The sequence below is a fragment of the Amblyraja radiata genome, chromosome 1 (genome assembly GCF_010909765.2).
Source record: "Amblyraja radiata isolate CabotCenter1 chromosome 1, sAmbRad1.1.pri, whole genome shotgun sequence".
NCBI lineage: Eukaryota > Metazoa > Chordata > Chondrichthyes > Rajiformes > Rajidae > Amblyraja > Amblyraja radiata.
In genome coordinates, this window is record NC_045956.1 from 122,534,257 (window position 1) to 122,552,038 (window position 17,782).

The 17,782-nt window shown below is 42.6% G+C and overlaps 1 protein-coding gene across 1 annotated transcript in view; it reads left to right on the forward strand.

Moving 5' to 3' along the window:
* The window catches only part of LOC116981787 (cAMP-specific 3',5'-cyclic phosphodiesterase 4D-like), a 197,243-nt gene that overhangs the window by 94,923 nt on the left and 84,538 nt on the right, over positions 1-17,782 (forward strand). The window contains exon 2 of the mRNA XM_033034915.1: positions 2,368-2,493. Within this exon, the coding sequence (XP_032890806.1) occupies positions 2,452-2,493 (42 nt within the window). The 5' untranslated portion in view covers positions 2,368-2,451. The remainder of the gene's footprint in view (positions 1-2,367; positions 2,494-17,782) is intronic.

The following is a 17,782-nucleotide window of genomic DNA, read 5'->3' on the forward strand; positions in this document are numbered from 1 at the left end:
CCCTATTTCTGCTTATGTTGTCACAACCAATATGGACCATAAATTATGTTTATTTATACTCCCGCTTCAAATTATTCTGCAATTGTTTGGTGAAATTCTTGACTGTGGTAACATCCCATCCTGTACGCTTGCCTACAGCCACAGGATTGTCTGTCTATCCGCTAACCTGTGAATCTCCTATCACGATTGCTCTCTTAATTACCTTCCTTTGCAAAGAAAGGCAAACAATATAATGGGGAATAGAAACATAGAAACATAGAAATTAGGTGCAGGAGTAGGCCATTCGGCCCTTCGAGCCTGCACCGCCATTCAATATGATCATGGCTGATCATCCAACTCAGTATCCCGTACCTGCCTTCTCTCCATACCCTCTGATCCCCTTAGCCACAAGGGCCACATCTAACTCCCTCTTAAATATAGCCAATGAACTGGCCTCGACTACCCTCTGTGGCAGGGAGTTCCAGAGATTCACCACTCTCTGTGTGAAAAAAGTTCTTCTCATCTCGGTTTTAAAGGATTTCCCCCTTATCCTGAATAATGAAGAATGGTTTTACGGTTGGCGGCGTGACTCACGTCGCAGGGGCCCCTGCAGCCAGTCTGTCTTTTTAAAATTTTTTTGTCCAGTTAAATGTAGTTGTTGTGTTCTTTAATACTGTTTTTGGCTGTGTATGTGTGGGGGACGGGGGGGTGGGGGAACTTTAAATATCTCTTACCTGCACGGGAGACCCAACCTTTTTCCTGTCGGGTCTCCTGTTGTCATTGGGGCCTAGTACCATGGAGTGGCTTCCAACCGGAATGACCTGGGAGCTCCAGTCACGGAGCCTGTGGACTATTCATCATCGTGGGGCTGGCCGGCCTCGGAGTGTGGGGAGCGGTGGTGGCTCGCTGCAGCGGCACGACTCCGGAGCTCGGAGGCTCCAGCCGCAGGCCTGGTGGACTGGAACATCGGGAGCTCGCGGGTGCCTGGTGGGAGACCGCTTTTTGGAGCTCCTGCAACGCAACTTCTCCCACCCGTGTCGCGGGGTTGGAACGACCCGGAGCGGGGCCTTACATTGCCCGGCGCGGCTTTAATGGTTGCGGGACATGCCAACACCCGCTGGGGGGGGGGGGGGCTCCAACATTGAGACATTAAGACCTGGAGCGGGGCCGTACATCGCCTGGCACGGCATTAACGGCCGTGGGACTTACCTTCGCCCGCCTGGGGCTTTAACATTGGGAGGAAAATGGTACACAGGGGAGAGAAAATACTTTGCCTTCCAGTGAGGAGGAGATTCACTGTGATGGATGTTTGTGTGAAATGAATTGTTTGTGTGTCTTGTAGAAATTGTTTTGTTTGTATGGCTGTAGAAACAGAGTTTTGTTTGAGCCTCATTGAGGTTCAAATGACAATGAATAAATATTGTATTGTATATTGTATTGTAAAAATACATAAGGGGCTGCAGATACAGGAATTCGGATTATTTTTAAACTAAGAAAAAAGCTTTTCTTTCCCCAAATCTATATTGACCTACGGGGTGGAAGATTGCAACCTTCACGTGGCCCGCCCTGTTTCGACAAATGCAATCAACCCGGCAGGCACAATCAACCCGGCATAGAACAAGTTGTCCTACAACTTTAGGCTGTGCACGCCATACGCAAGAAGAAGAGATTGACCTACAAAACTATGTAGAGATTTAAGAATTGTTCTCATATTTATCTGCAAACATTTGTAATTTTGTAAACCAATGAACAGTTTCTGTGTAAAACTATGTTTAAAAAAAACTCTGCTTGCATCATTTATTTTCTGGTTCATTGACATTACAGCTTGTATTTAAAAGAATGGTTGGCCTAACAGTTTATTCTGAAGATCTGTGGCATACTTGCACTTTTTCCATGAACCCTACAGGCTGAATTCATCAGCAGTGTTTACGATTTATATCATAAATGTTAAGGACAATTAGTTTTACAAATCATAAATGTTCATTAGTTTTCTAATCCTTGGAGTCAAAATGTTTTATTCAAGGGCCTGTCCGATTTGGGCGTCATTTGTGCATCATGCAGGTGGCACAAGCGGATTTTGAGAATCCCAAAATCCTGGGGCGCCTTGTGCTACCGCGCGCCACTGCCTACGCCACCACGTCTCACCACGCGCCATGCGCGCGTAATGCATGCCATGCGCGTGCCGTGCACGTCATGCGTCATGACGCGTAAATGATGTCGCGTAAATGAAGCGCAAATAACGCCCAAATGGGACAGGCCCTTCAGACTTCAACTATGAATAACATCTATTAAAGCTTTTTATTTGATATCATGATTTGAATTTAATAATTCTGCTCATTTATGTTATTTTAAATTAAGTAATTTTTAAATAAATAATTTTATTTTCAGCAAAGGATCAAAGTGGATTTAATTTGTGACTGAAATCTTGGAAATCAGCAGGTCTGAAGAAAACAGAATAACTGAGATTTCATCATGAAAAGAGCAGATAGCATTGTTGCTGCCAACAGTGAGCGGGTAAGTAAGACATGTTTTAGCGTTCTACTCAGTCGGACTCTTGTATAAAAATTTAAACAAAGTAAAATAGAAAGTCATAAATTTCAATTAAATATCAAAAAACACTTTAAGAAAATGGCTTTACAAAGAGTATTAGAAAATAATAGATGTCATAGATTAGGAAGTGGGAATTGCTCAGGCAGAATTCAATTTAAGAATGGAATGAAGTGGATTTAATGTGCACAACATCCATGAGTATTGTATTCCACACAGGATATATTTGTGTACAGCTATCTGTTCTTTGTTTTGTGTTTTGTCCATCGTTGCAGGGAGCTTTATTGCCCTACTTAAATGAAATAATCACAAATACAAAACCAATAATTCTGCTTTATGTGTCCATTTTAATGTAATGTATCCTTGGAATGTGCAGCGTTAGCCAAACAGGTCTGACCTCTATGATGTACCACTGCATTTGCTAAACATTATAGGTATACTCTGTATTAACAATGTAATACGTTACAGTATATGTGAAAATTGATGCTAAAAATAAAGCTCGTAGGGAAGGTCAGATGCATTGGATCCTAGCCGACATAATTGTCAGACGCTTGCCAAGAACAATGGTGGCTAGGTGGAATGATTCCAATCAGTGAAATACAGAACTGGAAGGACACACGTTGTTTAAGAAATAGTTTTCATCAGGGAAAAAAGGAACTGATAGGGCAAAATAAATTAACTTCAGCAGTGAGGCACAAATAAGGATATAAAAATTGATAGAAAGAAACAGAATTGCATTGGGAGAATCATTAGATGGTTGTACAAGTAAACTACTTTTGTGTCCAAGCCAAGGTGTAAACCATAATCAAGAACTGTGGGCAGAAATTTAGATGCCATCTGATAAGGGATACTGGATGGAGAATTCGATTTACCAGAAATTGACTGGATGATAAACCTCTATTGGTTAGACAGAAAATAAATTGCTGGAGTTACCAGGAAACTATTCATGAAATTATGTATAAAAAACCAACACATTGAGCAATTTATCTGGGTTTGATCGTGTAACCGGAATATCAATTCTCCAACTGGTAGATGAATGAGGCCTTAAATGCTAGTTGTCACAATGGGATCAATTTTTTGATGTCAGTTTAGAGGTTATTAAAATCCAGTCCAAATTTTTTGTGTTTTAAGTGCTTGAGAAATATTGCTACAGTGAAGATGGGTTTAAATATGGCTGGGGAATTCAAGGATAGTGGAGTTCCTCTAAGGAAATCATTCTGAATTCAATGAACCAAAATGTGCCCATCCAAAGCAAATGTTTTGCACTTAAAACACTTACTTCTACCTTGAAACAATTTAGAAAGGAATAAAAAATAGCTTTAAAGCTGTGAAAAAAGTACACTAAATTAAAATGGCTTTACATAGAAACATAGAAAATAGGTGCAGGAGGAGGCCATTCAGCCCTTTGAGCCAGCACCGCCATTCATTGTGATCATGGCTGATCGTCCCCAATCAATAACCCGTACCTGCCTTCTCCCCATATCCCTTGATTCCACTAGCCCCTAGAGCTCTATCTAACTCTCTCTTAAATCCACCCAGTGATTTGGCCTCCACTGCCCTCTGTGGCAGGGAATTCCACAAATTCACAACTCTCTGAGTGAAATTTTTTTTGTCACCTCAGTCTTAAATGGCCTCCCCTTTATTCTAAGTGTGGCCCCTGGTTCTGGATTCGCCCAACATTGGGAACATTTTTCCTGCATCTTGCTTGGCCAGTCCTTTTATAATTGTATATGTTTCTATAACATCCCAAACCAAAAATCTATTTTTCAGCATTGTAAATATTTACTCAGAATGGCAATTAAAATTTGGTAATTGAATATTGCATTAAGAGATTGCTGTGCTCATGGAAACAAGAACTTTGGATGTAGGGTGATTCTGAGTGAGGGTATGACAAATAAGTAAACATGCGAAGGGACTTCATGGATATTCTTGAGATAAGATAGTACTAATGGTAGAAAATTGCAGCATGCCTGAAAGATTATAAATGCCAAGAAGAAAGTATGTAATATCCATAGAGGTTACATTTATAAAAGCCATTGTTAAAGATTGGATATCAGAGCATATGGTCTCGGTGGGCGGCCTCTGCAGTCCATCTGTGTTTTATTATTTTTTGTCTCGTTTTTATGTAGTTTTTGTTATTTTTTTGTTGGGGTATGTGTGTGGGGGGGTGGGGGTAACTTTAAAATCTTTGCCCTGCACGGGAGACCCGACCTTTTCTTTGTCGGGTCTCCGTTGTCGTTGGGGCTGCAACGTGAAGTGGCCTCCAACAGGAACGACCTGGGGTTCCAGCTGCGGAGCTGCCGACTACTCACCGTCACGGGGCTGGCCGAGTCCGGAGCGGGTGGAGCTGTGGTTGAGCACTGCTGCCACCCGACCTCCGGAGTTTCGGAGGCTGCAACTGCGGGTTTGGCGGACGGCAGCACCGGGAGCCCGCGGGTCCCTGCTGGGTGACCGCTTTTCGGGGCTTCCGCAACGGCGACTTCTCCCGCCCGAGTTGCGGGGTTGAAGAGCACCTGAGTGGGGCCTTACACCATCGCCCCGTGCGGCTTGGAATGGCCGCGGGACTTTGCGAGCGCGCGCCGGGGGCTCTAACAACAAGACCCGGTGTGCGACCTTGCATCACCCGGCGTGGCTTTAATGGCCGCGGGACAATCGCCATCGCCAGCCGGGGGCTTTGACTTTGACTCTGACTCTGACAATTTATTGTCATTTGGACCCCTTGAGGTCCAAACGAAATGTCGTTTCTGCAGCCATACATTACAAAACAAAAAGACCCGAGACACAACACAGTTTACACAAACATCCATCACATCGTTGTGATGGAAGGCAAAAAAAACCTTATCTCTCCACTGCACTCTCGGGGGAAGAGTGCCTAAATTCCAAATGACAATAAATTGAATTGTATTGTATCTAAATGGAATCATAAAACCCAATATGTGTTCAGTAGGACAGATCTTGCCAGCCTTTGAGTGTTACAAATAACCTGCCAATAATAAGTTGGTGGAGGACGGAATGAAATAACTACTGTATACCATGGAAACGATGGTGCACGTTAAATGAATAACACATCCAAAGAAAGGAACTGGAAATAAATAAAGTTAGAAGATGGATATGAGATAAATAATAAAGTGGTAAAACAAAGATTAAAATAATTTGAGCTGGAAGAGAGATTATTTTGAGCTGAAATAAATAAATCAATAAGCAAAGGAGCGGAAAATAAATAAATTATGTAGCCTGAAGAGACACAATGGAATGGGTTTCTGTCTGCCTGAGACCAAGGTCATTCAGAAATTATGGGCTTTCCAAAGAGTAGAATGGGCAGTAATTATTAATGCCTCCCTCTTCTCATTTGGTGAACTCTGATTGGAGGATGCAACAATATAAATTACATATAAATATATGCCAAATGGTTCTGCAGCCGAAACCTAATGACAGAGGGAGGAGGTTGTTCCCAAGTCACGTGGTAGTGCAGTTTCAAGCTTCAATACCTTCTGCCCGACTGGAGTGGGGAGAAGAAGGCTGCGATCAGTCCTGTACTATTAGTGAGAGAGGCACTCCAAAATCTTCATCATATCCTTACTTGAGGTTGAGTACATGGATAAACTACTACTTCATAAATAATTAAGTCCAGGCTACACTTTCCTGCTTTTGAGAACTACCTGGATTTATGGAGAGCAGATGGAAGGTGCTGACATATTGCTGGTCCCACTAGGCAGCTTCATATTGGGAAATGGTGGGAATTGAACTTGTGTCTCTGGATGAGTGGTCCAGAATTCCAAATTAAAAATACTGGGCTGGGAAGTACTCATCGTTAGCCAGTTTTTACCCAGGGAAGCATTTGGGCCATTCATTCCTGATCTCTGCAACTATGCATTGCCATCTGGAAGCCAGGAATGAGCTGAAGATTGGCTACAGGAGTATCTGTGCTCCTGCCCTTGTGCTGTAAGCATTATTGAATCCTGGGGTGGAGCACAAATGGACTGAGATGAAGGCCCAGATAAATTCATGTCCAGTCTAGCAGTGCATGGGTGGATTGCGGCCCATGTCTTGCATTTGAATTGGGAATAAAATTGTTTATCTATATTACTAAATGTCTGATCTTGACCACTTCCTGTTCTGTATATTGATTTTAGAAAAAACGTTGCCACTTACGGCTGTGATTTTTGGCCATCTTACTCAGAGTCCCCCTCCGCTGCGCAGGACAAGCAGATTTTTCCCATCGATGAAAAATAAGAGTTATTAGTGTTTCAAAAATGTTGAAATTCTCTCTCCTGAAGGCCACACCACTTCCGGAGGGGCTACAAAACCCGGAAGTGTTGTGTGCCTCAGACAGTCTCTGCAAGATGGGGGAGCAAGAGGGTCACGTCTCTCAGTCTGTGCTATGAATAACACTGAACACATGTCTACTAAAATGTGAGTGTGGTTTTATTGACCTTGAGTGCCCTTATGTGGTTTGAAAATGAAAATGTGGTTGGTTTGAAGTGAAGCACAGCAAATGGCTGTTGGTGGTGGTTGTTTGAAGTGAAGCACTGCAAATGGCTGTTGGTGGTGGTTGGTTTGAAGTGAGGGAATACGTGAAGAGCCCACCAGCCCGCATGCGCATCAATCTTCAGAGCAACTGTATGAAACCACAGACCAGTTGCAGAACTTAAACTATAGAAAGACTAACGAGACTAGAGTTACCGGATGATCTTTTATGAGAATCAGGGTTGGGAGTGGAGGGCACGTATTCCCTCACTTCACCTTCTCATAAAATAAAGATCAAACTTCAAACGGTAAGTTCTCGTTTAATCCTTCTATTTTATTTTGAAGTCACGTGAGTGACTATGCGAAGACTTCAAAGCTCTGTGGTTTCATGCAGTAACCCAATTCTGTGCGTGAAACACTTAAACAGATAAAACCATAAATGGCAGAAAACATGGGTTATTAATACAATGATGCTAACTTGCATACATGGCCATTGCTCTTAATCGGACCATAGTCCCAATTGGCTTTGAGTTAGACAATAACTCATGCAACACTGTTCAGAATTCTATCTGCAAATATCCAGACATATTCAACCAAATTTTACAACTTCTGAACACGCACTATGTAAGCCTCTTGCTCTATGATGAAAGGAAATTATCCATTCTATTGACTGCTAATGAGCCATCAGCAATCTCTTGAGAGACTATTAAATTAAATGAAGAAACTACCTTTCATCTCATAGGTACTAGCAAGCTCAGTGTACCTGTATACATAATAAAACCCCCAATCTCCGATCTGGTGGGTAGGCTGTCAACTCCAAATGTATGCCCGTTTTGCTTTATGAGCCATTCCCATAACAAGCTACCCTAATGTTAGTTATGACCCAGACACTGAGCCAGAGATTGAGTAAAGACTGTGTTCTTTGTGCTGAAATCAGTTGCTAAAAGCATAATCAACTTAAAGATACTGCTCCCATTAGGAATACAGTAGATGAATATCTGCATAATAATTTACTGATATACATTGCACACTATGATGACTGTAGGCTTTTAGAGCAGTCATATAAAAAAACCCTTGAATAACGTTAGTGAACAGCGGGTGAATAGCCAATTATTTATTGTCCCACTTATGGAATTATAAAGAATGACAAAACATCACAAGCAGTGTCAATTGTGCTATCACATAATCGCATCTCTAAGCCCAAACTGAAAGCAACACAAACCTCTGTTACTTCCGTTTAAAATTAACTCACATATCTTGTTCACAAACTTCCCATACAATTGTGGAGAGCTAGCTGCCCGAGAAAAAGGCTGCACCAGCCATCACTCGTAACTACAAGTAAATAGGAGCTTCTTTAACCGCCTTATCATGGCCTGAATGAATAAGCAAAGTTGGCACACTTAAGTCTCAAGATGCCTCATCCTTAATATCGTAAGAGGCATCTACTGATAAACCCCTAAGTCTTATCAGCTGCACATTTTGCATGTCATCTAAAACTTGATGACACAATGCCCTTTGATCTGAGTAGGGCAGCATTAGCTTTCACCACTGGCTTTGTTATCAAACACCAAATATATCTGTGCCTCTCGTGTATAGATATGGCAAATTATGCATCTTCAAGATCAATTCTCTGAATCAGCTAAATTGCTGAAAGCCAATCATTCATCTCAAACTGGGTAACCAAACACATGATCAGATTAGTCAAATCCTAACCTGATTTGGCATGCTCCATGTTCCTACAATCTTTAGAAATATCAGAAGTATACCCCTTTTGTTCTTGGGCAGACTACTCATCCTCTGTGAGATGTCATTGATTTCACTTGGAACCACCGTTCCTCTATTGACCATACGGACGGAAATCTTTGGCTTCTCTTGCCACGAAAGATGCATTATCTAGTTATTCATTCAATTCGCTGATAACACATAATCAGAACCTTATGACTATAGCTGAAACACCGTATCCACTTGATGTGGGAATACGAGTTCCCTGTCAACTCTTGACTATTAGAATCACCACGAACCCTCAGCGTTCTTCCTCAGAGTGGAAATTAGCCTAATGCAAGCCTGGACCAGGAATTGCTTCGCAGTCCTCTGACTGAAACCACCTGTCTGAGTCGCCCGTGTGCGCAACACAATCTCTTCGACCAGCCACTCAATGAAGAATGCTGGTATTGAGAGCCTACAGATTATTATATATACCTTTTTGATTCGCAACATGAACCTGCAGGTCAGATATAATACTATATGCCAGACTGGCTTCCTGCTAGTAGCTACCTATCCCAGAGAGGATGGCAATGATGTTTTCAACGAACAGACAACTCCACTAACTGAGCAGAAATTTAATCATGTGTTGAGGGAGACTTCAACTACTTCACTCTACTGAGCAGCATGATAACCTCAATCACAGATGTTGAGGCAGTGCTTTCCTAGTCAATATGTTCCATATGGCCGGCAGTTCCAAGATGGTCTACCCTGAACCAGTGTAACCAAGCTGTTCCTACTTGGAACTTACAGAGGTTACTATGCAAGGCACCCTGCCAATGTCTCTGCATCAACCTGATCTTTCCCAGAGACAGTGAAAAGATACTAGACAGCTCATGCTGCCAGTAAATCCAAACCTGGGCCGTCAGACTGCTCCATTTTGGAGTATTACAGAGGTTAATAAAGAGACCTTACCTGCCAGCGTTTCTGAACCCAGGTCGACCTGCTTGTTGGAGCTTCAGCGAAATTCCATTTACAGACCCTGTCTGACCACATCTTCAGCCCCATGCTTGCCAACAGCTCGTTTCCAGAGCTCAAAAGTGATATTGCTGTGCAAGGTACGCCTGCCAGCATTCCTGAGCTGAATGGAACAGACTACTTCTTCGATCTACAGGCCTTGCTGGAGCTTTATTGTGCAGGCCACACGACCAGTTGATTCCCAGCCTGGTTTTCAGGCTGCTCCTTTGACCAGCTGTTCCTATGGAACCTCAGCAGGACTCACTGGACAGGTCATGTCTGCCATTACTGCAAACTTGGGGTTTAATTCTGGCTTAATGCCATCTTTATGGAAGCAGTTAATCTCGAAATGAGTATTGCACAACAGTGCCATCTCATCCTGCTGTGCTTCCGACAGCTGAACCCCATCCACTGACCTAGCAAAGGCCGTAATACCTGCTGACAATAGTCTCAGGATCCGCTGTAATTTCATCTCTCTGGACCTTGTTCTGCTCCTGATATTTTCCCAAATGGTAGCATTGACTATGGGAACATCCAAGGTTTTGCAATTTCCCGGACTGGGATATCTTCCAGCCGTTTCCAACATAACATCTTCCTTCAGCTGCTGTGATGTTAGGTAGCTGATGCTGCTGGCCAACTCCTTTTGTAGTGGCTTGCCCGTCCCAGAGGGAACAGCAAATTTAGAGGCAAGAGCAACTGCTCTTCCTTATGCGACTCCCGCATATCATGCATTAAAGCATGGGTCTCAGGCACATCCTCATATTCGGAGTCAGCTCCATACTGATCTCCGACACTCCCCTCATCCGAGTGGGAGGAATATTGCAACCCTGAACCAGGTGTTGCCACAGGCATATGGCTCGAACTGCCTGTGCATTCCTCCGTAACATGGAGCATATATTGTGCCATCTTCTGATCCATCAGATGTTCCAATTGAGACAAACAGCCAATCACATCTGCTATAGATGTGGGGACAGAATCCTGTTGTCCCGAATCGTCCGACAGGACTTGTCTCACAGATTTGGCTTTGGCTTTGCCCAACTCGGGGTTGCCAAGCTGGTCCCTCTAGGAGCCAAATCGGATCTAGCTGTGCAGACCGGCGCTGCCAGCGACTCCGAAGAGGAAACGGATGGCCGTCGGCTTTTCGCACTGCCGTGGTCCTCTGCTGCTGGTTTCTCAGCAGCCCCTTTAAATATTTGTTTGCTTGCTTATTCATTTATTTATTGTACTTACCAGACAGGTTGCGCCTGCTAGTGACTCCGAGTCCTTGCTCCCTTCTGGAGCCTTAACGGAGTATTTCAGGGGAGGAAATAGAGCACAACCCTGAACCAGGTGTTGCTTCCTCAGGCCTCTAGCCCCCATATGAACCGGTGGAGCCGGCATCATAATCGGAGTCACCTCTCTCCGATACTCCCCTCAACAGAGTGGGAGAAATACTGCAGCCCTGAGCCAGGTGTTGCCACAGGCATTTGGCTGAAGCCGCCTGTTAATGCCTCCGGTGCACTGAGCATTTCTCTCTGTACAGCCTGTACAGCGGCCGCTGTCCGGTCCTTAGCCGATAGCTGCTAGATTTAAACGCCAGCTCCCACCGGAGTCTCTACGGCATTCAACTACCCCGGCCGCACCGGCTGTTGCTATTTTTACAGTGTGAGCTCCTGCGGCTCCATAGCGTTGACCTCTGCCGGCCGCGCCGGCCGTTGCTATTTTTATCCCGCCTCCACGGCGGCAGCTGCAGAAGCTGTGCCAGCTTCTCCGGGCCCGCTGCCGCTGTTTTCCGAGCAGCTCCTGTAAAGAAAATTTTTCCTTCTTACCTGTCGGAGCAGTTTCGAACTGCTCCGATTCCAGCGCCATGCGTCGACGTATTGCCAAGTGGGCTGGCGGGCTCTTCACATAGTCACTCACGTGACTTCGAAATAAAATCATAAATTGTTCAGATGGATATTCATTGGGCATGAAATATAGAACTAGAAATGTCCATACGCAACAAATAAGTAAAGGAGCTTTAAGGCAGGACTATTAATAAATAGGATTATGGGAGCATGATAACAAAAAGTCCTATTGAGAGTGTATTCTATATTAATGATACATTTCATGCCAGTGGATTTGGAGAATGAGACCAGTGTTTGCTTTTTTGTTATTATTTATAGGCTGCTGCTTAGTGATTAGAAAGATGGGAAGGATATTTAATCATATCCAACTAGTTATATTTTATTATTTCAGTTACTATTTCGAGTGGAAAAAAATAATATTTTTAATTTGATCAGAATTTGCGAGGTCAATTGGTGTCTGTGAGAAACCAGAACATTCTTATTTGATTATGAATAATAGGCAACAGCAGAATGGTCTCTACACGAGTAGATTGGCAGACGGGGACAAACATCAAGAAAGAAATAGGGTCTGTTAAGCAAACATTGCACACAGTTGACAATGGGGAATGTGGCAGCCACAGTGCCTGGCCATCGATGTCCACTCACCAACCTCTGTGTAAAAGTACGTCTCCATTCAAATTTACCCCTCCCACCTCAAAGCTATGCCCTCTAGTCCTTGATACTTTCAGCCTGGGAAAAGGATTCTGACTGTCTACCCTGTCTATGCCTCTCATAACGTTATATACTTCTATCAAGTCTCTACTCAACCTCCGGCATTCCCGAAAAAACAATCCAAATCTGTCCAACCTCTCCTTGTAGCTAATACTAGCTAATCAAGGTAGTACTCTGGTAAACCGCTTCAGCACCCTCTCCAAAGCCTCCACATCCTTTCTTTAGTGGGGCAACTGGAACTGAATACAATTCTTCAAATGTAACAAGTTTAACATGTTGAAACAAAATCTGGTCTGGAATCACTCAGAAATTCACTCAGAAATTGTACACGGATCAAGACACATATGAAGCTGGGAATGAGACATTAGAATTTTTTTCCACACTCTAACTGGAGTAGAATGTTTACACATCTATTGTGCTGTTGCATGTAAGAATCTCATTGTTCCGTTTCGGGGCGTATGACAATAAAACACTCTTGACACTTGAGCTTGAATTTACATTGTGGAGTGTGCCAGTTGGCAAAGCACAGTTAATTTAGAAACGTGATCACTGGGAAATGACGGCATAAACTGTGATAAAAAAATCACAGTAAACAGTAGGAAGTTTGATTACCAGCTAACGCATGGAAGTTTAGGATTTTAATGGGTGAATTTAAGAGTACACCCAGGTAGTTTTCAAAAGGAGGAAAGCTTAACCCAGGCTTAATTGTAGCAGTTTATCCAAACATTCAACTTCACATCAAGATATGATGAGAACTTTGAAATGCCTGTATCACTCAATAGTACAGGATTGATCCCAGAAAAGCAGAGGGTGATGCACCATTTTGTTGTGATATTGGTATTACTGTATTATTAAAATGCACAACTTAAATGTAGAACATTTAATACAATGTAAACAGCTTGCAGCACTAACTTATGTGGATGGTGAGCAGTATTGTTAATGAGTACACTTTGTTATATTTGTTCTTTTAAAATCAGTGTGCAGCTGCTTGCAACTTGATTGAGCAATTTAAGCCCAGCTTTTGGGAATCACCTGGGCTTATGGAGAGCAGGTGCTGACATGCAATTCCCGGTGTTTGTCTCACAAGGTACCTTCCTATTGTGATCATGTCTGAGGATGGCAAAGTGACATGTTAGTAATCTAGAACAGAAAATTGTATCTAACTATTATACATAGAAAGTGTAATAGTATCATTAAAATGTAATTGCTACCCCTAATTGCCCTTGAGAGAAGAGAGTCCTGTAGGAAAGCGGGGAGTGCTTCAGTAACATTCAATTAACCTGCCAGAAGCAAGTTGTCAAGTAAATCGTGAGGACAATTATACTTAATGTCCTGTGATAAGCCATTCACCCACTCTGTCCAAACCACAAAGTCCAGATGTTGGAAACTGGATGAAACTGCAGTTATATCGAGGGATCATTACTTCTAAGCAGAAATGTAAGAGAAAAAGATAATTTGAGCTCTAAGCAAAATGCAGGTCATCAATGTTATTTTTATGGGTCAGCAAAACAAATTATTTCCTTTGTACCTTGTACAGTTAATGAAACAGATGTGTATGAATATTTAAAACTTTGGTCATTATCTTCTTTGTCTCTGCAAAGATTGAACTATCATTGGCCATTCCATCCACGCACTGCGACTGAGGAAGGAGCAGGTGAAACAATTGGACTCTCCTGCAATTTCCCCCTGCCTTTGCTCAATTATAACTCTTGTTATGTGCCAATAGGATGCTTTTCAGAATAATATTCCTCAAAATCAGGAACTCCTTTGGTCTGTGGCATTCTTTGGCGTCTAATTTAAAAAAAATCACTTGATAAATTAAATTCAACCCGAATGTTGTAAAGTTTTCCGAACACTATTTTTGCAATATGAATTATTTTTTTACTGAGCTCAAAAGGTCATAGCAGCCATGCTTGGAAACTGGAGTCGATGTGATACTTCTTTGCAATTTCCCATTTTCTATTCATCTCACGTTTCTAACTGCAGTGTATTGTCTACTTGAGTCCTGCTTCCATCAGGGAACCAATTTATTCACCAGCAAAAGAGCAATTTTAAGCCCCTGTCCCACTTTCACGACCTAATTGGCGACCTCTTCCGAGTTTGACCTTGACTCATACTCACAGCATGGTCGCCACGAGTTCGAAGGAGATCTTCGTAACTCTTCCTCATGCTCGTGAGTGGTCTCCGCATACTCGTGGCCTCAAGTCGCGGCTTTTTTTCCAGCCGTGATGGTAGTCGTGGGTCGGTAACTGGCCTGAGAAAAAAATGCAAACATGACATAATTTTATCATGTGATCATTTTCCACTCGTAGCTAGTCGTAGTTGGTCTTAGGTGTGGAAGACTGAGGTCGAGGGGGGGGGTCGTAGGAGGTCGTAGTCGTAGGAGGTTGTAGACATAGTCGTAGGAGGTCGCAGGAGATCTTTTACTTCGGCGAGTCAACACGCCCTTGACATTTTTTTTCAACTCATCTAAGGTCTTCTAAACTCGTGGATTAGGTCGTCCAAGTGGGACAGGCCCTTTAATTGTGAATCTTCAAACCTGCTCACTGAATGGCTATTCTTTTATATCAGAAAGAGTTAATTTTTTTTGCATCGCACCACCACTTTCAGATGAATGTTGCGTCACTGTCCTTGAATTAACCGAGTCAGCAGACCTGTCAAAATTTGTACACTTTGGTGTCACTTGTAATGATGCTACAAACTGATGCTGTCACTCATGCTGACAATTTGATTCTAAATACCTATCTAGATTTATCACAAACTCTTAAAGGACAAGCATTATCCTGAAATACAAGCTCATTATCCACAAGCAGCCTCCTGTGCACGCTTCCTCATCTATTTCCTTCTGTAATTTCCGTAATATAAGCATATATGCAATGGGAGCAGGTGTAGACTAATCAATCCAGAGACTGCTCTGCCTTTTAATAAAATCATGGCTGATCTTCACCTCAACACGTTTTGCCTGCCCATATCCTTGATTCCTCTAGGAATATCCACAATCTTTCAATTTCAGTTTTGAATGCAATCAATGACTGGGCGTCCACAATGGATAGGCATCTAATTGAAAAGTATTGTGCTTTAGAATTGGATGCAGAGCAGACATTTTCAAAGTAACCCAGTGTGTTTATTGTAATTTGCCCGTCTGGCATCGGCTGGTGCATACATAAGTGCAGGAATAACCTGATTAGTAGCAAAGCATTTTTGAGACGCATGACTTAGCAACCAAATAACAGTGTACATTTGAAGAAAACTATCATAGTTACGTCTGAAGAAGGGTCTCGACCCGAAACGTCATCCATTCCTTCTCTCCAGAGATGCTGCCTATGTCGCTGAGTTACTCCAGTTTTTTATGTCTATCTATAATTACTATCAAGCTGGTTTTCCTTAAGTTGGATACATCAACCTATAATTTTAGAAGCAGTACTATGCAATGCCAGATCAATTATTAGCAAGTATATTATTTAGCATTTGTTGTCCGTAGCTGCAAAAGAAAAAAATAAATTTGTTACTTGAAAATATTTAAATTTACTGTCTATTTCAGGAATGCAAATATCTGCTGTCTGGCTTTCAGTTAAAATTATTGAATGTACAACATTGACTGCTAGGATGAAAGGATTTTTGTTCTGATCAAATTATCCTTTAATATTAGGATATTATAATTACTCCTACAATACTTGTTGTTCGAAGGTAGCACATCCAAGATATAATTAAAGTTCTGGGATTTAAAGTCCAATTTTAGCCATCTTTCCCTGTTTTCTGTCGGTCTTCAGCAATCCTAAAACAAAACACTGCAAGTTCTGGAAATCTGCAATAAAAAGAAAATACACAGCAGTTCAGAGAGCACCTGTGGAAAGAGAATGAGCATTTCAGGCTGATGATCTTTCATCGGCATTGATGACTGTTAATCCAGCAGCCCTGTTCAGCTTTCCCTTGCTTCTCCACTTTGAGCTCTATCTTGCTGGAGGGACATGGATCTTTCTATGGAAATGGCTTTGACCCAGGAATGATGAGTGAGGGCAGATGGAGATGAGCAAAAGTGAAAAATCTCTGCTCTGACCACCTCTGTGTGAGGAAGAAATTCGACGCCACATTTCCCACAGCATCGAAGTGAGATGTTTCCAGTGTGTAAATGCTCATTCAGTGAATATAAAGGAGATTTTTACATGCTATGATGAGCAAACTCCCCAAATGTTAGGTACTTTTAGAGTAATGGAATTATACTCTTTCTATAAACCACTTAATTAAACTTGCATGTTTATTTTACAAATGCTCCGTTTAATTCAGCGACCTTTAGAATTTATTTTCTTAAAAGTTGCTTAGATTGGATTTTACAATTTGATTCATAACTTCAATTTTAATAGAGACACATGAGACTGCAGATGCTGGAATCTTCAGCAGAACACAAAGTGCTGGAGAAACTCAATGGGTCAGTCAGCATCTGTGAAAGGAATGGACAGGCAATGATTCGGGTCACAACCTTGCCTCAGACTAATTGCGGTAGAGGGGGAGAAAGCTGGAAAAGGTGGGAGTGGGAAGCTTGGAAAAGCCTTGCAAGTGATAGCTAGATACAGATGAGGAGGGGGGGGGGGCAGGGTGGAGGGGTTAGGGGGGGGGTTGATTGGAAGTTAGGTTGAGTAAGTGACAAAAGCTATAGGTGAAAATGAGACAGAATTGTGTCAGATGAGGGGAGGGGAAGGGTTGGGGCAGCACAGAGGTACAGCTGATAGAGTTGCTGCATTTGATCAGCAGGGACCTGAGTTAGATTCTGACCTCACGTGCTGTCTGTGTGGGGTTTGCACGTTCCCTCTATGACTGCGTAGGTTTCCTCCGGGTGCTTCGGTTTTGTCCCATATCCCAAAGACACATAATAAACTAAATGGCCTGTCCCACTGCGGGGACCTAATTGGCGAGTTTAGACAGCACGGTATACGGTAAGTTCTTCAGAGAAGGGGGGAAGGAGTGGAGACACTTTTAAGAAGCCAGACTACTTTTAATAAAGTTTAACGGGCATTTAACATTACCGTTTGGTTTTCCTTGGTTCTGAAAACTCCAATGAGCCAATGCCCGGTCAGCAAAGGAGATTGCCTACGGCTACCTTGACTGCAGAGTGACCCCACTCCACTGCACTATGAGTTCAAAAGAACCATGCTGACCAATTTTTATTCGTGGAAAATGTTTCAGCATGCTGAAAAATTTTCCTCAACCAAACTGAGGCCGCAAGTATTCGGGAACTTCCCTCGGGCATGAAGGAGAGTTACAGTGACCTCCCATAGGACCTCCTAGGACCACATGTCAACCATGCTGCGAGTTTGAGTCGAGCGCAAGCTCTTCTAAACTCGCAAATTAGGTCGCCGCAGCGGGACAGCCCCTTGAACTAAAGAGATGCAAATTTGTAGGTTAATGCGCCCTTTTAAATTGGAAATTGTGACAGTCATGACATTATGCCAAAACATAATTCGAACTTGCTCAATCAATGAACTTTTAATGGGGCTTTCTGGATTATTGCCGAACAACCTTCCAAGTCTAGATATAGA